The 15,519-nt window shown below is 43.6% G+C and overlaps 3 protein-coding genes across 3 annotated transcripts in view; all 3 read right to left on the bottom strand.

The window, feature by feature from the left end:
* Positions 1–805: 805 nt before the first annotated feature.
* Positions 806–3,453, bottom strand: LOC308126834 (tubulin alpha-1 chain-like). The gene is made up of 4 exons (XM_080491489.1): positions 3,344–3,453; positions 2,159–2,381; positions 1,931–2,079; positions 806–1,850 (listed from the first exon to the last, which is right to left on the bottom strand). Exons 1-4 carry the CDS (start codon positions 3,344–3,346, stop codon positions 870–872), a joined length of 1,356 nt encoding a protein of 451 aa, XP_080347615.1. The 5' UTR covers positions 3,347–3,453; the 3' UTR covers positions 806–869.
* A 1,477-nt stretch (positions 3,454–4,930) lies between these two features.
* On the bottom strand, positions 4,931–7,571 carry LOC308126185 (tubulin alpha-1 chain-like). Its single transcript, XM_080490369.1, has 4 exons — positions 7,465–7,571; positions 6,278–6,500; positions 6,050–6,198; positions 4,931–5,969 (listed from the first exon to the last, which is right to left on the bottom strand). The coding sequence occupies exons 1-4, from the start codon at positions 7,465–7,467 to the stop codon at positions 4,989–4,991; spliced, it is 1,356 nt and encodes a 451-aa protein (XP_080346495.1). The 5' UTR covers positions 7,468–7,571; the 3' UTR covers positions 4,931–4,988.
* Positions 7,572–8,719: 1,148 nt separating this feature from the next.
* The window catches only part of cnstb (consortin, connexin sorting protein b), a 15,731-nt gene continuing 8,931 nt past the window's right edge, over positions 8,720–15,519 (bottom strand). Inside the window, exons 9-11 of the mRNA XM_080490855.1 lie at positions 14,544–14,821; positions 11,532–11,676; positions 8,720–11,398 (exon numbers count right to left, since the gene is read on the bottom strand). Of these exons, the coding sequence (XP_080346981.1) occupies positions 11,190–11,398; positions 11,532–11,676; positions 14,544–14,821 (632 nt within the window). The 3' untranslated portion in view covers positions 8,720–11,189. The remainder of the gene's footprint in view (positions 11,399–11,531; positions 11,677–14,543; positions 14,822–15,519) is intronic.

The raw sequence follows: 15,519 nt of genomic DNA, 5'->3' as shown, positions 1-15,519 counted from the left end.
AGTACATGTGACTTGTAAAGTGGTGGCTTATTGCCACATTTGGATGCCACCATCTATTTTTCTCCAAAATCCCCAAATGAGACCCGAATATCTGCAAAAAGCTGTCTTCAAAGGAGTAGGTCAAATGAAAATAGCGGTAACTATCATGAGATGGACGGAGTAATGGACTTTTTTTTTTTCAAAACTCCTGTGAGTCATTTCCTGTAATGTGCCTTGATAGAACAAATGAACCATTTGTGAATAGCTTTTTATAAACTGGCCAGGATTTGGCCTGTTTCAAAGGCAGATAGTGCCTCGAATCAATTTTAGTAATGAGAATGAAACTGGCATCTCAGCCGTACACACTGGATATGATTTTACTGAGAAAATTGAGCTTCAATAAGAATTTAGTGGCTTCATACCATTACCCCCCCACATGAAAACCCATGGATGGGCCGCAGCTTGTAGACGTCAACTTCCATTTAAACACCTTTCTAATATCACTTACAATATATAATATATAACTTATCCCTGTGTTTTAGAAACACATTAACCACAACTACATTATTTTAGTTAGAAATCAGAAATCAGTGATGTCCTGGGTCCAACAATCCTAGTGTGTGGTGTCTTTTTAGGAGTCGGAACAGAAAACGTGGCATATTAAGTCAACTGCTCAACACATTTAAGTGTTTGCAAAATACACCTTTAAGTCTCAAGTACTCTGACCCAAGTTACTGCAAACATTTCAGAGGATAGGACGTTATACTGAGACAAACACCAAGTGAACACTCCATCCTGCCATATTTAAAATGAAGAGACAATTTGTGCAGCAAGTAAAGAAACTTTATTTTTGCCATGAGGAAAAAAAAAAAAACCCCCACCACATATGTTCAATACTCCTCTCCCTCATCTTCATCTTCTGCTCCTACACTATCCGTTCCAACCTCCTCGTAATCTTTCTCCAGGGCGGCCATGTCCTCTCTGGCCTCGGAGAACTCTCCCTCCTCCATACCTTCACCCACATACCAGTGCACAAAGGCACGTTTTGCATACATCAGGTCAAACTTGTGGTCAAGTCGAGCCCAGGCCTCTGCAATAGCAGTGGTGTTGCTCAGCATGCACACTGCCCTCTGCACCTTAGCCAGATCACCACCAGGAACCACAGTGGGAGGCTGGTAGTTGATCCCCACCTTGAAACCGGTGGGGCACCAGTCCACAAACTGGATGGAGCGCTTTGTTTTGATGGCGGCTATGGCTGCGTTCACATCTTTAGGCACCACATCGCCACGGTAAAGGAGGCAACAGGCCATGTATTTACCATGGCGAGGGTCACACTTCACCAACTGATTGGCGGGCTCAAAGCAGGCGTTGGTGATCTCAGATACTGACAGCTGCTCGTGGCAAGCCTTTTCAGCAGAGATGACGGGGGCGTAGGTGGCCAGAGGGAAGTGGATACGAGGATAAGGCACCAAGTTGGTCTGGAACTCAGTCAGATCCACATTTAGGGCACCATCAAACCGAAGGGATGCGGTGATGGAGGACACAATCTGACTGATCAATCTATTCAGGTTGGTGTAGGAGGGGCGCTCGATGTCGAGGTTCCTGCGGCAGATATCATAAATGGCCTCATTATCTACCATGAAGGCACAGTCTGAGTGCTCCAGGGTGGTGTGGGTGGTCAGGATGGCATTGTATGGTTCCACCACAGCAGTGGACACTTGGGGAGCTGGGTAGACCGAGAACTCCAGCTTGGACTTCTTTCCATAGTCCACAGACAGACGCTCCATCAGCAGAGAGGTGAAACCAGACCCGGTGCCACCGCCGAAGCTGTGAAAAATCAGGAACCCCTGAAGACCAGTGCACTGGTCAGCCTGAGGACAGAGCAGAAGAAATGTCACTATATCGGTCATTTTCAAGAAATGTTTCACGACACCACTTCAAGACAACTTGCCATTTTACGCATCCTGTCCAGAACCACGTCAATGATCTCCTTGCCGACTGTGTAGTGTCCTCGGGCATAGTTGTTGGCAGCATCCTCCTTGCCAGTGATCAGCTGTTCAGGGTGGAACAGCTGGCGGTAAGTCCCAGAACGCACCTCATCTAATAAGATAAAAGGATAAGAAATCAACTGATCGAGTTTACAGTTCCTCACTTTTACCAGGTGAGCGACCAGTCTTACCAATGACCGAGGGCTCCAGATCCACAAAAACTGCTCTGGGGACGTGCTTCCCAGCACCGGTCTCACTGAAGAAAGTGTTGAAGGAGTCATCTCCTCCACCAATTCTCTTATTACTGGGCATCTGACCATCTGGCTGGATGCCATGCTCAAGACAGTACAGCTCCCAGCATGCATTGCCAATCTGGACACCAGCCTGACCAACATGGACCGAGATACACTCACGCTGTGGAAACAAGAAGAAAGTCAGTCATGCATGTTTTGTTCATTTGTTCTAGGTGTAATGTGGGAGGGGGAAAACTAGATATTTAATAAAAATGTGAAGCAACATCTTATGATACCACCTCTGGAGACAAAAGACTAAAGCCCCAAATCAACCCAGCCTATAGCTGGGGGGAGATGATGTCATGGAAATTTCAAAGGCAGCAGAAATTCCAGACATGGTGCATAGAAACAATGTGCTGACACTCTGTAGGGGGAGCCTATCATTACTACACAGAAATATGTCGCTAAAAGAGACAAAGCCAGAGAAACACTGATAAGTGAACAGTCATTGGAGGTTTGACCTGCTGAGAGTTACTCGTCACATGTTGAGGCCTGAGTCAATGCAAGGCCCCAAAAGGAAAAAGGGCTCTTTTGTTGAGAATCAGACACCAGAACATCATGACTAGTCACCAGATAGGTTTCTCGGGCATTTACCCTCTGAATTGAACCGTTTTAAAGAGATATTGTACAGAGGAGGTTTACCTCAGGCATTGGATGTACTTTGAGAACAATCCCTCTTACATCAAAGTTACATGATTACACAAACACAGCTGATAGATCCACAGAAGAGTAGCAGACTGAACACACTCCCAGTCCTGCAAGATTAAAGGGCCTAAGCTTTGTGTGAATAGGGTTTGTTTAAAAAGCCTGTGGTGGCAGTTTCATTTTAAGGCCTGGCCCCTTCAAAGAGGAGAGAGCTTCAGACTGAATGAACATTGACCTTCGCAAACTGGGTCAAAGTGAGCAGGAATGCAGGAACTGGACTTGAACTCAAAACATTACAGCAAAACATAAGAATCTTCTAAAATATCAGCTTTCAATGTCAAATTCATTGTAACCCACAGGATGATTTAAGAAATAACTAATTTCAAGTAGTTTGAAACAACCTGTGAGGAGGAGTCATTAAAAACCCTGTGAACTCACCATGTTTCCTGAAGTTGTTTTGTTTTTTCCCCCCAAGTTGAAGAATAAGGAAGAGACAGTGAACTCTCAGTGCTGGCCTTCAATGAGTCGTGAGTGAGAGTGAATGAAGAAGTGCAGCTGCGTGGACGTTTTTTTTATAACAAGTTCAAGGTTTAATGCCATTGGTGCAATGTGGCACATGCACAAATCCTATTGGTTAGAATCTGGATCAGTTTGGTTGACACGCCCAAAAATGATTAAAGTGAGTGAACTCAGCTGACTGCCTGTTTTAATGGCTTTCCAATGTCCAAACAGTTAATTAAACTAGCATGTGATGTCTATACCAAATCCCACATCCAGAACAAAACAGTCGGTTGGTTTCCCATGAGATGGTTTAATATTTTGAAGCTAATTTCAAACAGGTATCAGTTGAAATCACTTTTGCAAGGTCAAAAATCAGAAATGCATGCACATTGTAGCAAATGTGTCGTGATTTCAACTGTGTTAAAATCACAGGCCGTTTGCTAGTTTACCTTGTTGCCACATTGTATAACTTTGAGATTTTCTCCACAAACTTATATTAGAAATGGTGGCGCAATCTGGGCTCATCTGTTGATTTGAGAAGCTTTGATTTTAAAGGTTTGAGTTGACGCTGGTATTTCGGTGTGCGAGAGTGTGTATTTCTTCTGTTCTGCAGCTGTGGTATTTTTTCTTATTGTAGACTCCCAGTGCATCAGCCTGCTGACCTGTGTGCAGCGTTTCCTGTAGAAAGACATTACCATTGACAGGTGATCATTTGTACACTGTCCTCGAAAGAAATAAGCTTTTTAGGGGATTTTGACCCACACTCCAGTCAGTAACTAAATAATCTTGTAAATTCATAAAAAAGAAGGGGGGGGGGGTGATTAGATGTTCTGTATAGGTTGGAGTGAGTGATGAGACAATTTTAAGGGTGTCAAGAGGAGATGGTACAGATATTAGTTTGGAAATAAAGAAAATAGTCAGTCTGCTTAAGTAAAGTAGGGCAGCTGTGCGAGAAGTTTAACTAGCTGGATAGGAGGGAGCTCAGTCCTACACTAGAAGAGGTGGATGTTAACCAAACAAATCCATTATGGACACCTCCTCTCACCTCCAGCATGAGACAGTGTGTCTACTGAGTTTCAGCAGCAAATATCTGTATCTGCAGTGCAAGAGAGAAATACCACAGGCCCTGCCTTCATCTCTGCAGCAGTTAAGACTCCTCAGTAATGTTGTTATCCAGCATAGCATGACCTTTCGTAAGCTCGTGTGCAAGGACCATAAAATGTTCATATACACTGTATGCATGCGGTTCTGCTTCAAAGTATGAAGGTTGCGAGTTAGAACCGGGTGCTAGGGCCTTCTATTCAGAGTTTGCATGCTCCGTGTGTGAATTCCCTTCGTTTTAAAACTTCAACATGACATGTTTAAGAGAATTTCGCAAAATATACAATTAAAGCTCAAGTACTCTGAAATGTTTTCAGTAACTTGGGTCAGTGGTTCTCAAGTCAGAGGATACGACTTTATACTGAGAAAATACCAAGAGAATGTTCCATCCTGCCATATTTAAAATGAAGAGACAATTTGTGCAGCAAGTAAAGAAACTTTATTTTTGACATGGAGAGAAAGAAAACCCCACCACATATGTTCAATACTCCTCTCCCTCGTCTTCATCTTCTGCTCCTAAACTATCCGTTCCAACCTCCTCGTAATCTTTCTCCAGGGCGGCCATGTCCTCTCTGGCCTCGGAGAACTCTCCCTCCTCCATACCTTCACCCACATACCAGTGCACAAAGGCACGTTTTGCATACATCAGGTCAAACTTGTGGTCAAGTCGAGCCCAGGCCTCTGCAATAGCAGTGGTGTTGCTCAGCATGCACACTGCCCTCTGCACCTTAGCCAGATCACCACCAGGAACCACAGTGGGAGGCTGGTAGTTGATCCCCACCTTGAAACCGGTGGGGCACCAGTCCACAAACTGGATGGAGCGCTTTGTTTTGATGGCGGCTATGGCTGCGTTCACATCTTTCGGCGCCACATCGCCACGGTAAAGGAGGCAACAGGCCATGTATTTACCGTGGCGAGGGTCACACTTCACCAACTGATTGGCGGGCTCAAAGCAGGCGTTGGTGATCTCAGATACTGACAGCTGCTCGTGGTAAGCCTTTTCAGCAGAGATGACGGGGGCGTAGGTGGCCAGAGGGAAGTGGATACGAGGATAAGGCACCAAGTTGGTCTGGAATTCAGTCAGATCCACATTTAGGGCACCGTCAAACCGAAGGGATGCGGTGATGGAGGACACAATCTGACTGATCAATCTATTCAGGTTGGTGTAGGAGGGGCGCTCGATGTCGAGGTTCCTGCGGCAGATATCATAAATGGCCTCATTATCTACCATGAAGGCACAGTCTGAGTGCTCCAGGGTGGTGTGGGTGGTCAGGATGGCATTGTATGGTTCCACCACAGCAGTGGACACTTGGGGAGCTGGGTAGACCGAGAACTCCAGCTTGGACTTCTTTCCATAGTCCACAGACAGACGCTCCATCAGCAGAGAGGTGAAACCAGACCCGGTGCCACCGCCGAAGCTGTGAAAAATCAGGAACCCCTGAAGACCAGTGCACTGGTCAGCCTGAGGACAGAGCAGAAGAAATGTCACTATATCGGTCATTTTCAAGAAATATTTCACGACACCACTTCAAGACAACTTGCCATTTTACGCATCCTGTCCAGAACCACGTCAATGATCTCCTTGCCGACTGTGTAGTGTCCTCGGGCATAGTTGTTGGCAGCATCCTCCTTGCCAGTGATCAGCTGTTCAGGGTGGAACAGCTGGCGGTAAGTCCCAGAACGCACCTCATCTAATAAGATAAAAGGATAAGAAATCAACTGATCGAGTTTACAGTTCCTCACTTTTACCAGGTGAGCGACCAGTCTTACCAATGACCGAGGGCTCCAGATCCACAAAAACTGCTCTGGGGACGTGCTTCCCAGCACCGGTCTCACTGAAGAAAGTGTTGAAGGAGTCATCTCCTCCACCAATTTTCTTATTACTGGGCATCTGACCATCTGGCTGGATGCCATGCTCAAGACAGTACAGCTCCCAGCATGCATTGCCAATCTGGACACCAGCCTGACCAACATGGACCGAGATACACTCACGCTGTGGAAACAAGAAGAAAGTCAGTCATGCATGTTTTGATCATTTGTTCTAGGTGTAATGTGGGAGGGGGAAAACTAGATATTTAATAAAAATGTGAAGCAACATCTTATGATACCACCTCTGGAGACAAAAGACTAAAGCCCCAAATCAACCCAGCCTATAGCTGGGGGGAGATGATGTCATGGAAATTTCAAAAGCAGCAGAAATTCCAGACATGGTGCATAGAAACAATGTGCTGACACTCTGTAGGGGGAGCCTATCATTACTACACAGAAATATGTCGCTAAAAGAGACAAAGCCAGAGAAACACTGATAAGTGAACAGTCATTGGAGGTTTGACCTGCTGAGAGTTACTCGTCACATGTTGAGGCCTGAGTCAATGCAAGGCCCCAATAGGAAAAAGGGCTCTTTTGTTGAGAATCAGACACCAGAACATCATGACTAGTCACCAGATAGGTTTCTCGGGCATTTACCCTCTGAATTGAACCGTTTTAAAGAGATATTGTACAGAGGAGGTTTACCTCAGGCATTAAATGTACTTTGAGAACAATCCCTCTTACATCAAAGTTACATGATTACACAAACACAGCTGATAGATCCACAGAAGAGTAGCAGACTGAACACACTCCCAGTCCTGCAAGATTAAAGGGCCTAAGCTTTGTGTGAATAGGGTTTGTTTAAAAAGCCTGTGGTGGCAGTTTCATTTTAAGGCCTGGCCCCTTCAAAGAGGAGAGAGCTTCAGACTGAATGAACATTGACCTTCGCAAACTGGGTCAAAGTGAGCAGGAATGCAGGAACTGGACTTGAACTCAAAGCATTAAAGCAAAACAGAAGAATCTTGTAAAATATCAGCTTTCAATGTCAAATTCATTGTAACCCACAGGATGACTTGACAAATAACTTTCATTTCAAGTAGTTTGAAAGAAACTGTGAGGAGGAGTCATTAAAAACCCTGTGAACTCACCATGTTTCCTGAAGTTGAGGAGTTGTTTTTTTTCCAAGTTGAAGAATAAAGAAGAGACAGTTAACTCTCAGTGCTGGCCTTCAATGAGTCCTGAGTGAGAGTGAATGGAGGAATGCGGCTCTGTGGGCGTTTTTATAACAAGTTCCAGGTTTAATGCCATTGGTGCAACGTGGCACATGCACAAATCCTATTGGTTAGAATCTGGATCAGTTTGGTTGACACGCCCAAAAAGGATTAAAGTGAGTGAACTCAGCTGACTGCCTGTTTTAATGTCTTTCCAAGTATAAAAGTAAATAAAACCAGAATGTATTGCCGTCAGCATGAGAGAAGTAGTGTGTGCACTGAGCGGCTCATTCAGGGGCAAATTGCTGTACCTGCAGTATAAGAGATAAAACCACCACAGGCTCCTTCATCCCTGGAGCAAATTATCCAGCATAGTATGACCTTTTGTAAGCTAATTTCTATACACATAAAAACAAATATTTGCAGTCACTTGTTTTTTCTCTATGATGGACCGAATTTCCAGAATACAATGTGCCCATTGTTAGCTGGGTTTGGCTCCAGCATCCTGTGACACCGGACAGGAATAAGCAATGTACGAATGGATAATCTGTTTCAGCATTTTCGCTTCTTTAGTAAAACAAATAAAAATTAAAGAAAATGTGTCTGGTGTGGGACTAAAAAGTAAATCTCATTATACAGCAACGTACTACAAACACTTTACTTCCCATCTCTGGATTTTTGAAGCGTAGGCACATTTAGGTGTTAAGATAAAACTGTGTGTTAGATATGTAATATTTTATTGCCCAATTCGTTCATTGAAGTATGGACGTGTAATTGTTTCCCAGGTTTATAAAGTGATTTCTTGCAGTTTTTCTATTATTCAAATATGAACTACAACACGCATACCAAACACAGACCACTTGCCCGGTCCAATATGGCGCCGACGTTAACGTACAATACCAGAGTGGTGTCTATGTAGTGACTTTTTCACATTTATAAGAGGAAATGCATCCATTATCAATCGAAATATTGTATTTAAACCAAAAAACAAAACGCCTGAAAGGATCAAAAAGTCACAGACTTATTCAATATAATATAATGTTGAATAATATGGACAATATTATATATGTAGACTAGAGGCGTGTAACTTGCAGATTTGCAGCACTGCAGCAGTTTGTTAATTTGATGTAAACAGCGACACCACGTGGGAAAGAGCAGATGTTACAGCACTGGGTGCTTCACGCTCAAATTTGCATAAAAATCTTTTTATTATCACGTTCAAAATGACATTACAGAGCATTCTTTCAAGGTTCAATACAGACACGTATAAAGGTGGACTTCATGATGCAACACATGTCAATAAAAAAAAAACAACACAGTGAGAATGCACATTTAACATCTGTCACAAAATAAAATCTTCAGTTTTAAACAAAGGTTTACCAGAACATGCCTGTTTCATGTTACTTTCTCTGCTGAGAGGAATGTTTTCAGTTGTGTTTCCTGATCCAGCCAGGATTCACATCTGATGACCCTCTGAGCTCTTATTTATTTTTTTTATGGAAATGAAGATTAGTCCCTAAAAACAATACAAATGATTATTTTCTTTCAATATAATTGTGCATCTGTGAGGACACGGGTAGAAAAATATCGTACTACAAATCCTGACAAAGAGAAACCTTTGGGCCGCAAACTGAGGGATGGATTTTTAAAACACTGAGCACCAAAAGTATAAAAACAGGGTGAGTGCCTGAGGTTGTTGAGGGCTTCTTCTCTTAGATCACTATACTGTATGGTGGTAACCACCATCACTAATCTTAAAACTAAAGGAGCTCTCTTTGAATTTACTTATGATGCCCAGGTTTTGTTCAAATATTCACATATACAAGATTTCCCCAGAAGCATAACTGGAGGAGGGCTTTCATTTTTTTTTTTAATTCGCCATCAGCTGACTCATACTTTGTTGTCACAAGGCATCTTTAGCAGTAATGCTTACATCATTGGGAAGTCTACTTATTATCTATTTATACAGGTGCCACGTTTTCAAGGAACACCCATTTGTTGGATGAGCAGCAGAGCTCCGTTTGTGGGTTGTGCTCATGAAAACATTGTAGAATCTGTTCTGCCAATAAAACTTTTATTTTAGATGACCCAGCCCCATACTCGCCTCTGAAATAATGAAATAATGCACCAAACGCAAACTTCTTTACTTTTTAGTCGCTCTGATTACTGTATATAAGCAGACTTTTTAAGAGTTATGACTTGGAGCTCCTTTTCCCCCAGACTGGAGTTTGTTGCTCGGCTCTAAGTGTCTCCATCACTTCAGTTTCCTCACAGGATGAGGCACAACTTTTTTTTAAGCAAAGTCGTTTTTATTTCATTTCATTTGTGTAACTGCAGTATCTGTGTGCAGTGCTCAACTCTGTATGGTGTCCAAAACTCTAAGCAGGAAGTTTTGTTCCTAATTCTTTGGCATAGAGGAATATGAGGAGGCAGCGTAGAGAGCGAAGAGGCCCAGACATCCCTGTGACAGGAGCGGAGCCTGGTAGACCTCTGATGGGAGGCAACCAGGATCCTCTCAATCTGGAGGAACAGCAGCCTTCATTATCTAGTTGATGCCTGTCAAATTCTACTGTTCCTCTTTTCACCATGCACTCTGCAAGTCATACAGTGGAGGGACCTCGAGGGGTAAGTGAGTAAAGCACAAACGTCTGTTTACAAAAGGTTAAATCCCAAAAAGGTTTGTGCAACATGATTCTGATTGTGTTTCAAAACTTAACCACACACAAAACGTCAGGACCTTTTATTTTGGGGGGATGATTTCTTTGTTATAACGATGCGTCTTGGAAATAAATCATATACTATTGGAAAGCCTGGTCGAGTTGAATCTGAAGTAAAAAGACAATTTTTTATCAGTTTAATAAACAGGAGCCCTCCGATCGGAGCAAGTTCACTGGAATCTGGTGCCAAACACACAGCTTCTGTCAGCTCCTTACAACTAGGGCACCATGTAAAAAGGACAATAACCAGACTTTCCAATATTTTGAATAAAGAAATAATCTACCAAACGCATCCTGCATCCTTACTTTTTGTGTGCAGTTTACATGAAAAGGAGCTTTTACAATTTTCTCTGACAAACCATGATGTGAAAGTCTCCTACATTACATGATGCTTCAGTCTCACCTGCTCATATCATCGAGTCAGATGAAGGTAAATTGTTGGGTTCGTAGATCATTGTTAAGAAACAAAAACGAATACACAAATATGACCCGGTTGATTCTAACACTATCTTCATTTCAACTCCTAAGGAAAGTCAACAAAAGAGCTACGAGTGCTACAGCTGTGAGGGGAAACACAACCACACAGACCACCTACTTCTTCTTCTGGTTTCGTTTAAATGGAGCAGAGAGTTGTGGGCCCTCGTGTGGCGTGGCATCCAGTAAGCAGGTGTTTGTGTGGGCTCTTTTTCTTCGCTCGCATCACATGCCACATTTTTCTTCCGGCGTATAAAAAGCTTCGGCAGCTTTTACTGTCCGGTGTCGAGTCGAGCACCGCTTCAGTCACACACAGAAAGGATGCGAGCTCTTTCGTTCAGACCACCCCGTGCCGCTTTTCAACGCATCCGGCCGGTGTGTCCACCCGGTCACGAGGCGTCTGACGCAGCTCTTCTCTGGATCGCAGATGATGATGATGAAGACGGTGGGGGCAAGGGGAGGGATGGCGGTCTACGTCCGGAGGGGCAGCCAACGCCCCAGCCCTTCGAAGACCCTCCGCACGTACGTGACGTAGACGTCCACATTGTGAGTGAAGTCGGTGCAGATGTTGGAGTAAGTGTCCACCAGGGTGCAGTAGAGCGCAGTGCCGCCGATGCTGATCACCACAGTAACCAGACAGAGCAGCAGCAGGATGAGGCAGGAGTCTCCACCCACCTCATCTGCAGGTAGAAGGAAACATTGAATCAGTACAGAAGGATGGATGGATGGATGGATTGGGGGGGGGGGGGGGGGGGGGGGGGCAAGAAAGATTAAGCCTTGCAGTATTTGTGACAGCTTTTCCAATCACCGTACCTTGCTCGATGCCGTCCTCCGGCTCACTGAAGCGAACTTTGCGCTTGGAGTTCTGCTTGACGGCAATCGTGCTCGGGGGAGGCAAACCATCGAGCGACGCTCGCCTCCTCTTCAGGATGGAGACCAGACCGTCTGGGGAGGAGTTCTACAGTGGGAAAATAACCAGTGAAAGGCTTTGTCAAGTTGAAATAAACATAAATAAGAATTCCAGTGACTTTGGGGAGTGAAATAGAAATCCTTTTTGTGACTCATCCAACATTTCTTTCATTGCAACCTTTTCTTATTGTGTTAATATTTCCATCTGTATCAACTGAGGGTGAAGGATGTAAAATGATTCATTCCCTCCAGTAGAGAAACAAACCTGATTCTGCCTTTACAGTCTGACAGACGCTTCACTGTCTACATTTAACGCCGGAGCTGCTAATTAGTGCAAATCTGAAAGATCTTGTGAAGTGCAATGAGTGTTTACAACCGACCGTGTAGATAACAATTTCATCACTTTGTTTGTCCGTGATGGTGTGAAAGCCTCTCTGGGGTGAACGCTGCCTTTCTGCCAGTGCCAGCTGGGAGGGGCTTATATATCCCTAAACTAGTGGATGTTAGTAAGATATATATACGCCGCAGTATTACCGATTCACATGAAGTTACTTCAGTTGGTGGGAGGAAAGAAACTGATTTATAAACTAATGGCAAAAAGAAGCAGCCGAGACAGACGACCGACACGCAGACAGTTCTTCTGAAATAAAACGAAATACTTAATTCAGGTTTCTATTGAACAGTCAGCTCACGGTGCAGGTCTAGTTATTATAGGTTTTCACCACAGAGGACATGAAGAGCAGCATATTGGGATTGGATGTGGATGAGGTTTTGATTTTAAATCCAAACGATGAAACCACATGAAATAATGCAAACAAAACGAAGCTGCATCAGCAGCATAATGTAGGACCTGCTATGTGTTTGTATCTGACAACAGAAGACTAAAACAGCACTTGAACTGGAGCTCGGCTGAATTAAATGCTGTTGAGCAACACAAAGAAACCGATTTGTCCCTGTTGGGACGACTCAGGATGTCTGACTTGTTTCTTTTCAGGGTAAAATATTGACTGGGAAGCTCCTGAACGACAACCTGGCATATTCCATTCATGTATGATGAAGCGTTCATAAGATTTATTAGAAGCAAAGTGGGCTAAACAGTAGATTTTCTGTGTGTTTTTTTCAGTTTCTCAGATGCAATTGTTTTAAAATTTGATATATACATCTATATTCATCCATTTTCAGCCATCCATCCATCCATCCATCCATGTTTTCAGACGCCTCGTTGCTTGTTTCTCTGATGAGATGTGCAAACGCTGGTTTAAGATCTAAAAATAAAGCGCAAAGCTGAAACAGGCCGCTCACTCGCCTCGATAATGGACTCGCGTGACGGCTGTCTGCCTCGCCTGCCGCTCTAACATATAGGTTAGTTGTTACGTGAGGTCAGCGGGTCGAAGCCTGCTGAATATCACACCGCCGATCGTACCGTATGCACAGGCGCACTGCAGAGTCATGCAAGCTTCTATCAGTCACACTCCTTCAGTACAATGAAGGGGGGAAATTCTGTCATTTAAAATATATATTGATGGTTTCGAGAAGACCTCCATCCACATTCAAATATCCCTTTCAAAGCCAGAGTCTCCAAAGAAGGACATGCAAACTCTACTGGGACTTTAAGATATGAAATGATGTATAAAAAGTTTGCATTCAAGTCGCTCATGTTCAAAACAATAAATTAAAATCTTACTCACAAAAGTTTCATGCAAATTGCCGATCGAATGTTTATATAAGTGTATATTACATGGGTACACAAACTGGCATGGGATTATGAATAAGAGGCGTTGGGTTAACCGGCGGGTAATTTCTGTGAAGAAATCATGATAAAATGAAATAAGAGTAGATAAAATTTCTGAAATTATTTATTAAAACACTTTTTCTTTTTTTTTTTATTATCTTTACGCATTTTTAAGCATCTGTGAGCAACTGAATCAGATTGTGTGTAATGGGGATGAATTAAAAACATAGATTGAGAAGCTAACAGAGCCATAACGGCATGATTCAACCACAACAGACGAATACATCTCCCGCATACTTGTAGTGTTTTAATGGCGACTCAGGGCCTCTCCAGTGACACAACGCAGCCTGTTACACGCGTCACACGGTCCACAGTGATCTATTATATGGCCTGAAAACTCATGCTGCTCAGTTTCACCCAGCAGGTCTCTGAAAGCAACGAGCACTCAATGCCTCAAATGCTGTGATGTCAGTCCACTTTGCTGCTGGTAATGTATATTTAAAACCCCAGCAAATGTGCCGATGACTCACCACTGCTTATCTCCGATTATTTATCCTGCCCTTTGTGCTAATGGTAATTGCTCGTAGAAAGACCACAAAAAGGAGCCCTTCACAGCATTTTGTAACGCTGAACTCGTTTGGAAAGGCTCCGATTTCCAGGACCTGATGTTTGGAATCAGGCTTTTGCCTCGGTGATCCAGCACTTTTTGGCAGGGCAGATTTCCCCGGAGGGAGGGAGGGAGGGAGGGAGGGAGGGAGGGAGGCCACACCAACGAACATAAGTGGAGTCGGGGGCTTTCTGTACGGAGGAGTTCAGGATGAGCTCACAGATCATTCACGGGTGTGTCCCAGCACAGACAAAGAGCTGTGAAGGATGTGGGATTAACAGGAATATTTTCTACTTTGGTGGAAACAGAAGAAACCAGTGAGAGAAGGAGGAAGAAAGATAATAAACAAGAATACAGTAACGTGTCAAATGGAAATATTTCTCGAGTTTGAGCAGGAAACCTCCATCAAAGTAAAATGATGAGAATTGTTTGTGTGTTGCATTAAAACTATTGTCACTATTGTCACAAGTAATGGGAGTAAAAGTAACAAATCCAGCACAATCAGCTCCTGAAAATATCAAACACACCTGAAGTATTTGTGGGAAAACACGTAATTAAATGTAAATTGTACTCGTACCTCTCCCTTGTTGGACAGTTTGGCCAGGTCCTTGTCTGAGGCCTGTGGCACTCCTGTTGGCCACTCCACCTTCACCTCCTCCTCCTCTGGCGTCTCCTCACACTGCTCCTCCTCCTCCTCCTCCTCCTCCTCCTCCCCCTCCTCCACTTCCAGCCCCTCCTCGTAGATCTCCTGCCCTCCTCCGTCCTGCTCCTTACAGCCTGCCTGTGTCGAGGAAACCTCGGAGGTCTTGCTTTGCTCTGTTGCTGCATCCCAGCATGCTGTCGCAGGTTTTCTGACTGGAAAGTGCAGGAACATCAAAAAGATGAGAATTTGAAAGGCTTTATTGAATATTGACGAGGAGCACTTTTTTTTTTATTATTATAGGGTATCCTTGAGTGGAAAATATCTTTTGATGCTGAGCCAAACCTCTCAACAGTTGCACGCCTTTGAACAGACAGCAGACATATTGATTTCTTCAGCTTTCTTCCTGCTGTCACACTTCAAAATGTACTTTTCCAAATAAATATCTGAATAGCAACTGGAAAGCATAATCAGTACGTTTTAGAAGTTGCTCACTTATCATTTCTAGCAATCGTTAAGCGTTAAACTCGTGCTTATCGTGGTAAATATTGGAATTACGAGCTTTAAATTACCGTATTTTCCAGAATATAAGTCACACAGGTGCAAAGTGACATTTATTTTTCCAAGTCCAGAGGTAACTGCACTGTTAATCATCCAGAGCATTCTGTGAATTTGTTCCTCAGTTTTTATTCACCACGGTAACAGATTCTCTACTTTCCTCCAGTTCCTCACGAGTTTCTCTTTGTGATGCTCCGTTTCTGTTTGTGAGACATTTTTCTTGCTCTGTCATCAATACAAGTAGAAATCGAGGCCTTTCTGTGGTACTTTAGCAGCTTTCTGTTGTCATACAGTGACATCTAGAGGTCCAACACGGTATGAACTGGTGTACAAAATGTACCAGTTCATACCGTGT

This window comes from Lipophrys pholis, assembly GCF_963383615.2.
Source record: "Lipophrys pholis genome assembly, chromosome: 21".
NCBI lineage: Eukaryota > Metazoa > Chordata > Actinopteri > Blenniiformes > Blenniidae > Lipophrys > Lipophrys pholis.
The sequence above is the reverse complement of the archived record's forward strand: the minus strand, read 5'-3'. Positions and strand labels throughout refer to the sequence as shown.

Coding starts and splice junctions, on each gene's coding strand:
- LOC308126185 (XM_080490369.1), bottom strand. Junction 6,199..6,277: donor TCTGGAGCCCTCGGTCATTG/GTAAGACTGGTC, acceptor TTATCTTATTAG/ATGAGGTGCGTTCTGGGACT. Junction 5,970..6,049: donor TGGACAGGATGCGTAAAATG/GCAAGTTGTCTT, acceptor CTCTGTCCTCAG/GCTGACCAGTGCACTGGTCT.
- LOC308126834 (XM_080491489.1), bottom strand. Junction 2,080..2,158: donor TCTGGAGCCCTCGGTCATTG/GTAAGACTGGTC, acceptor TTATCTTATTAG/ATGAGGTGCGTTCTGGGACT. Junction 1,851..1,930: donor TGGACAGGATGCGTAAAATG/GCAAGTTGTCTT, acceptor CTCTGTCCTCAG/GCTGACCAGTGCACTGGTCT.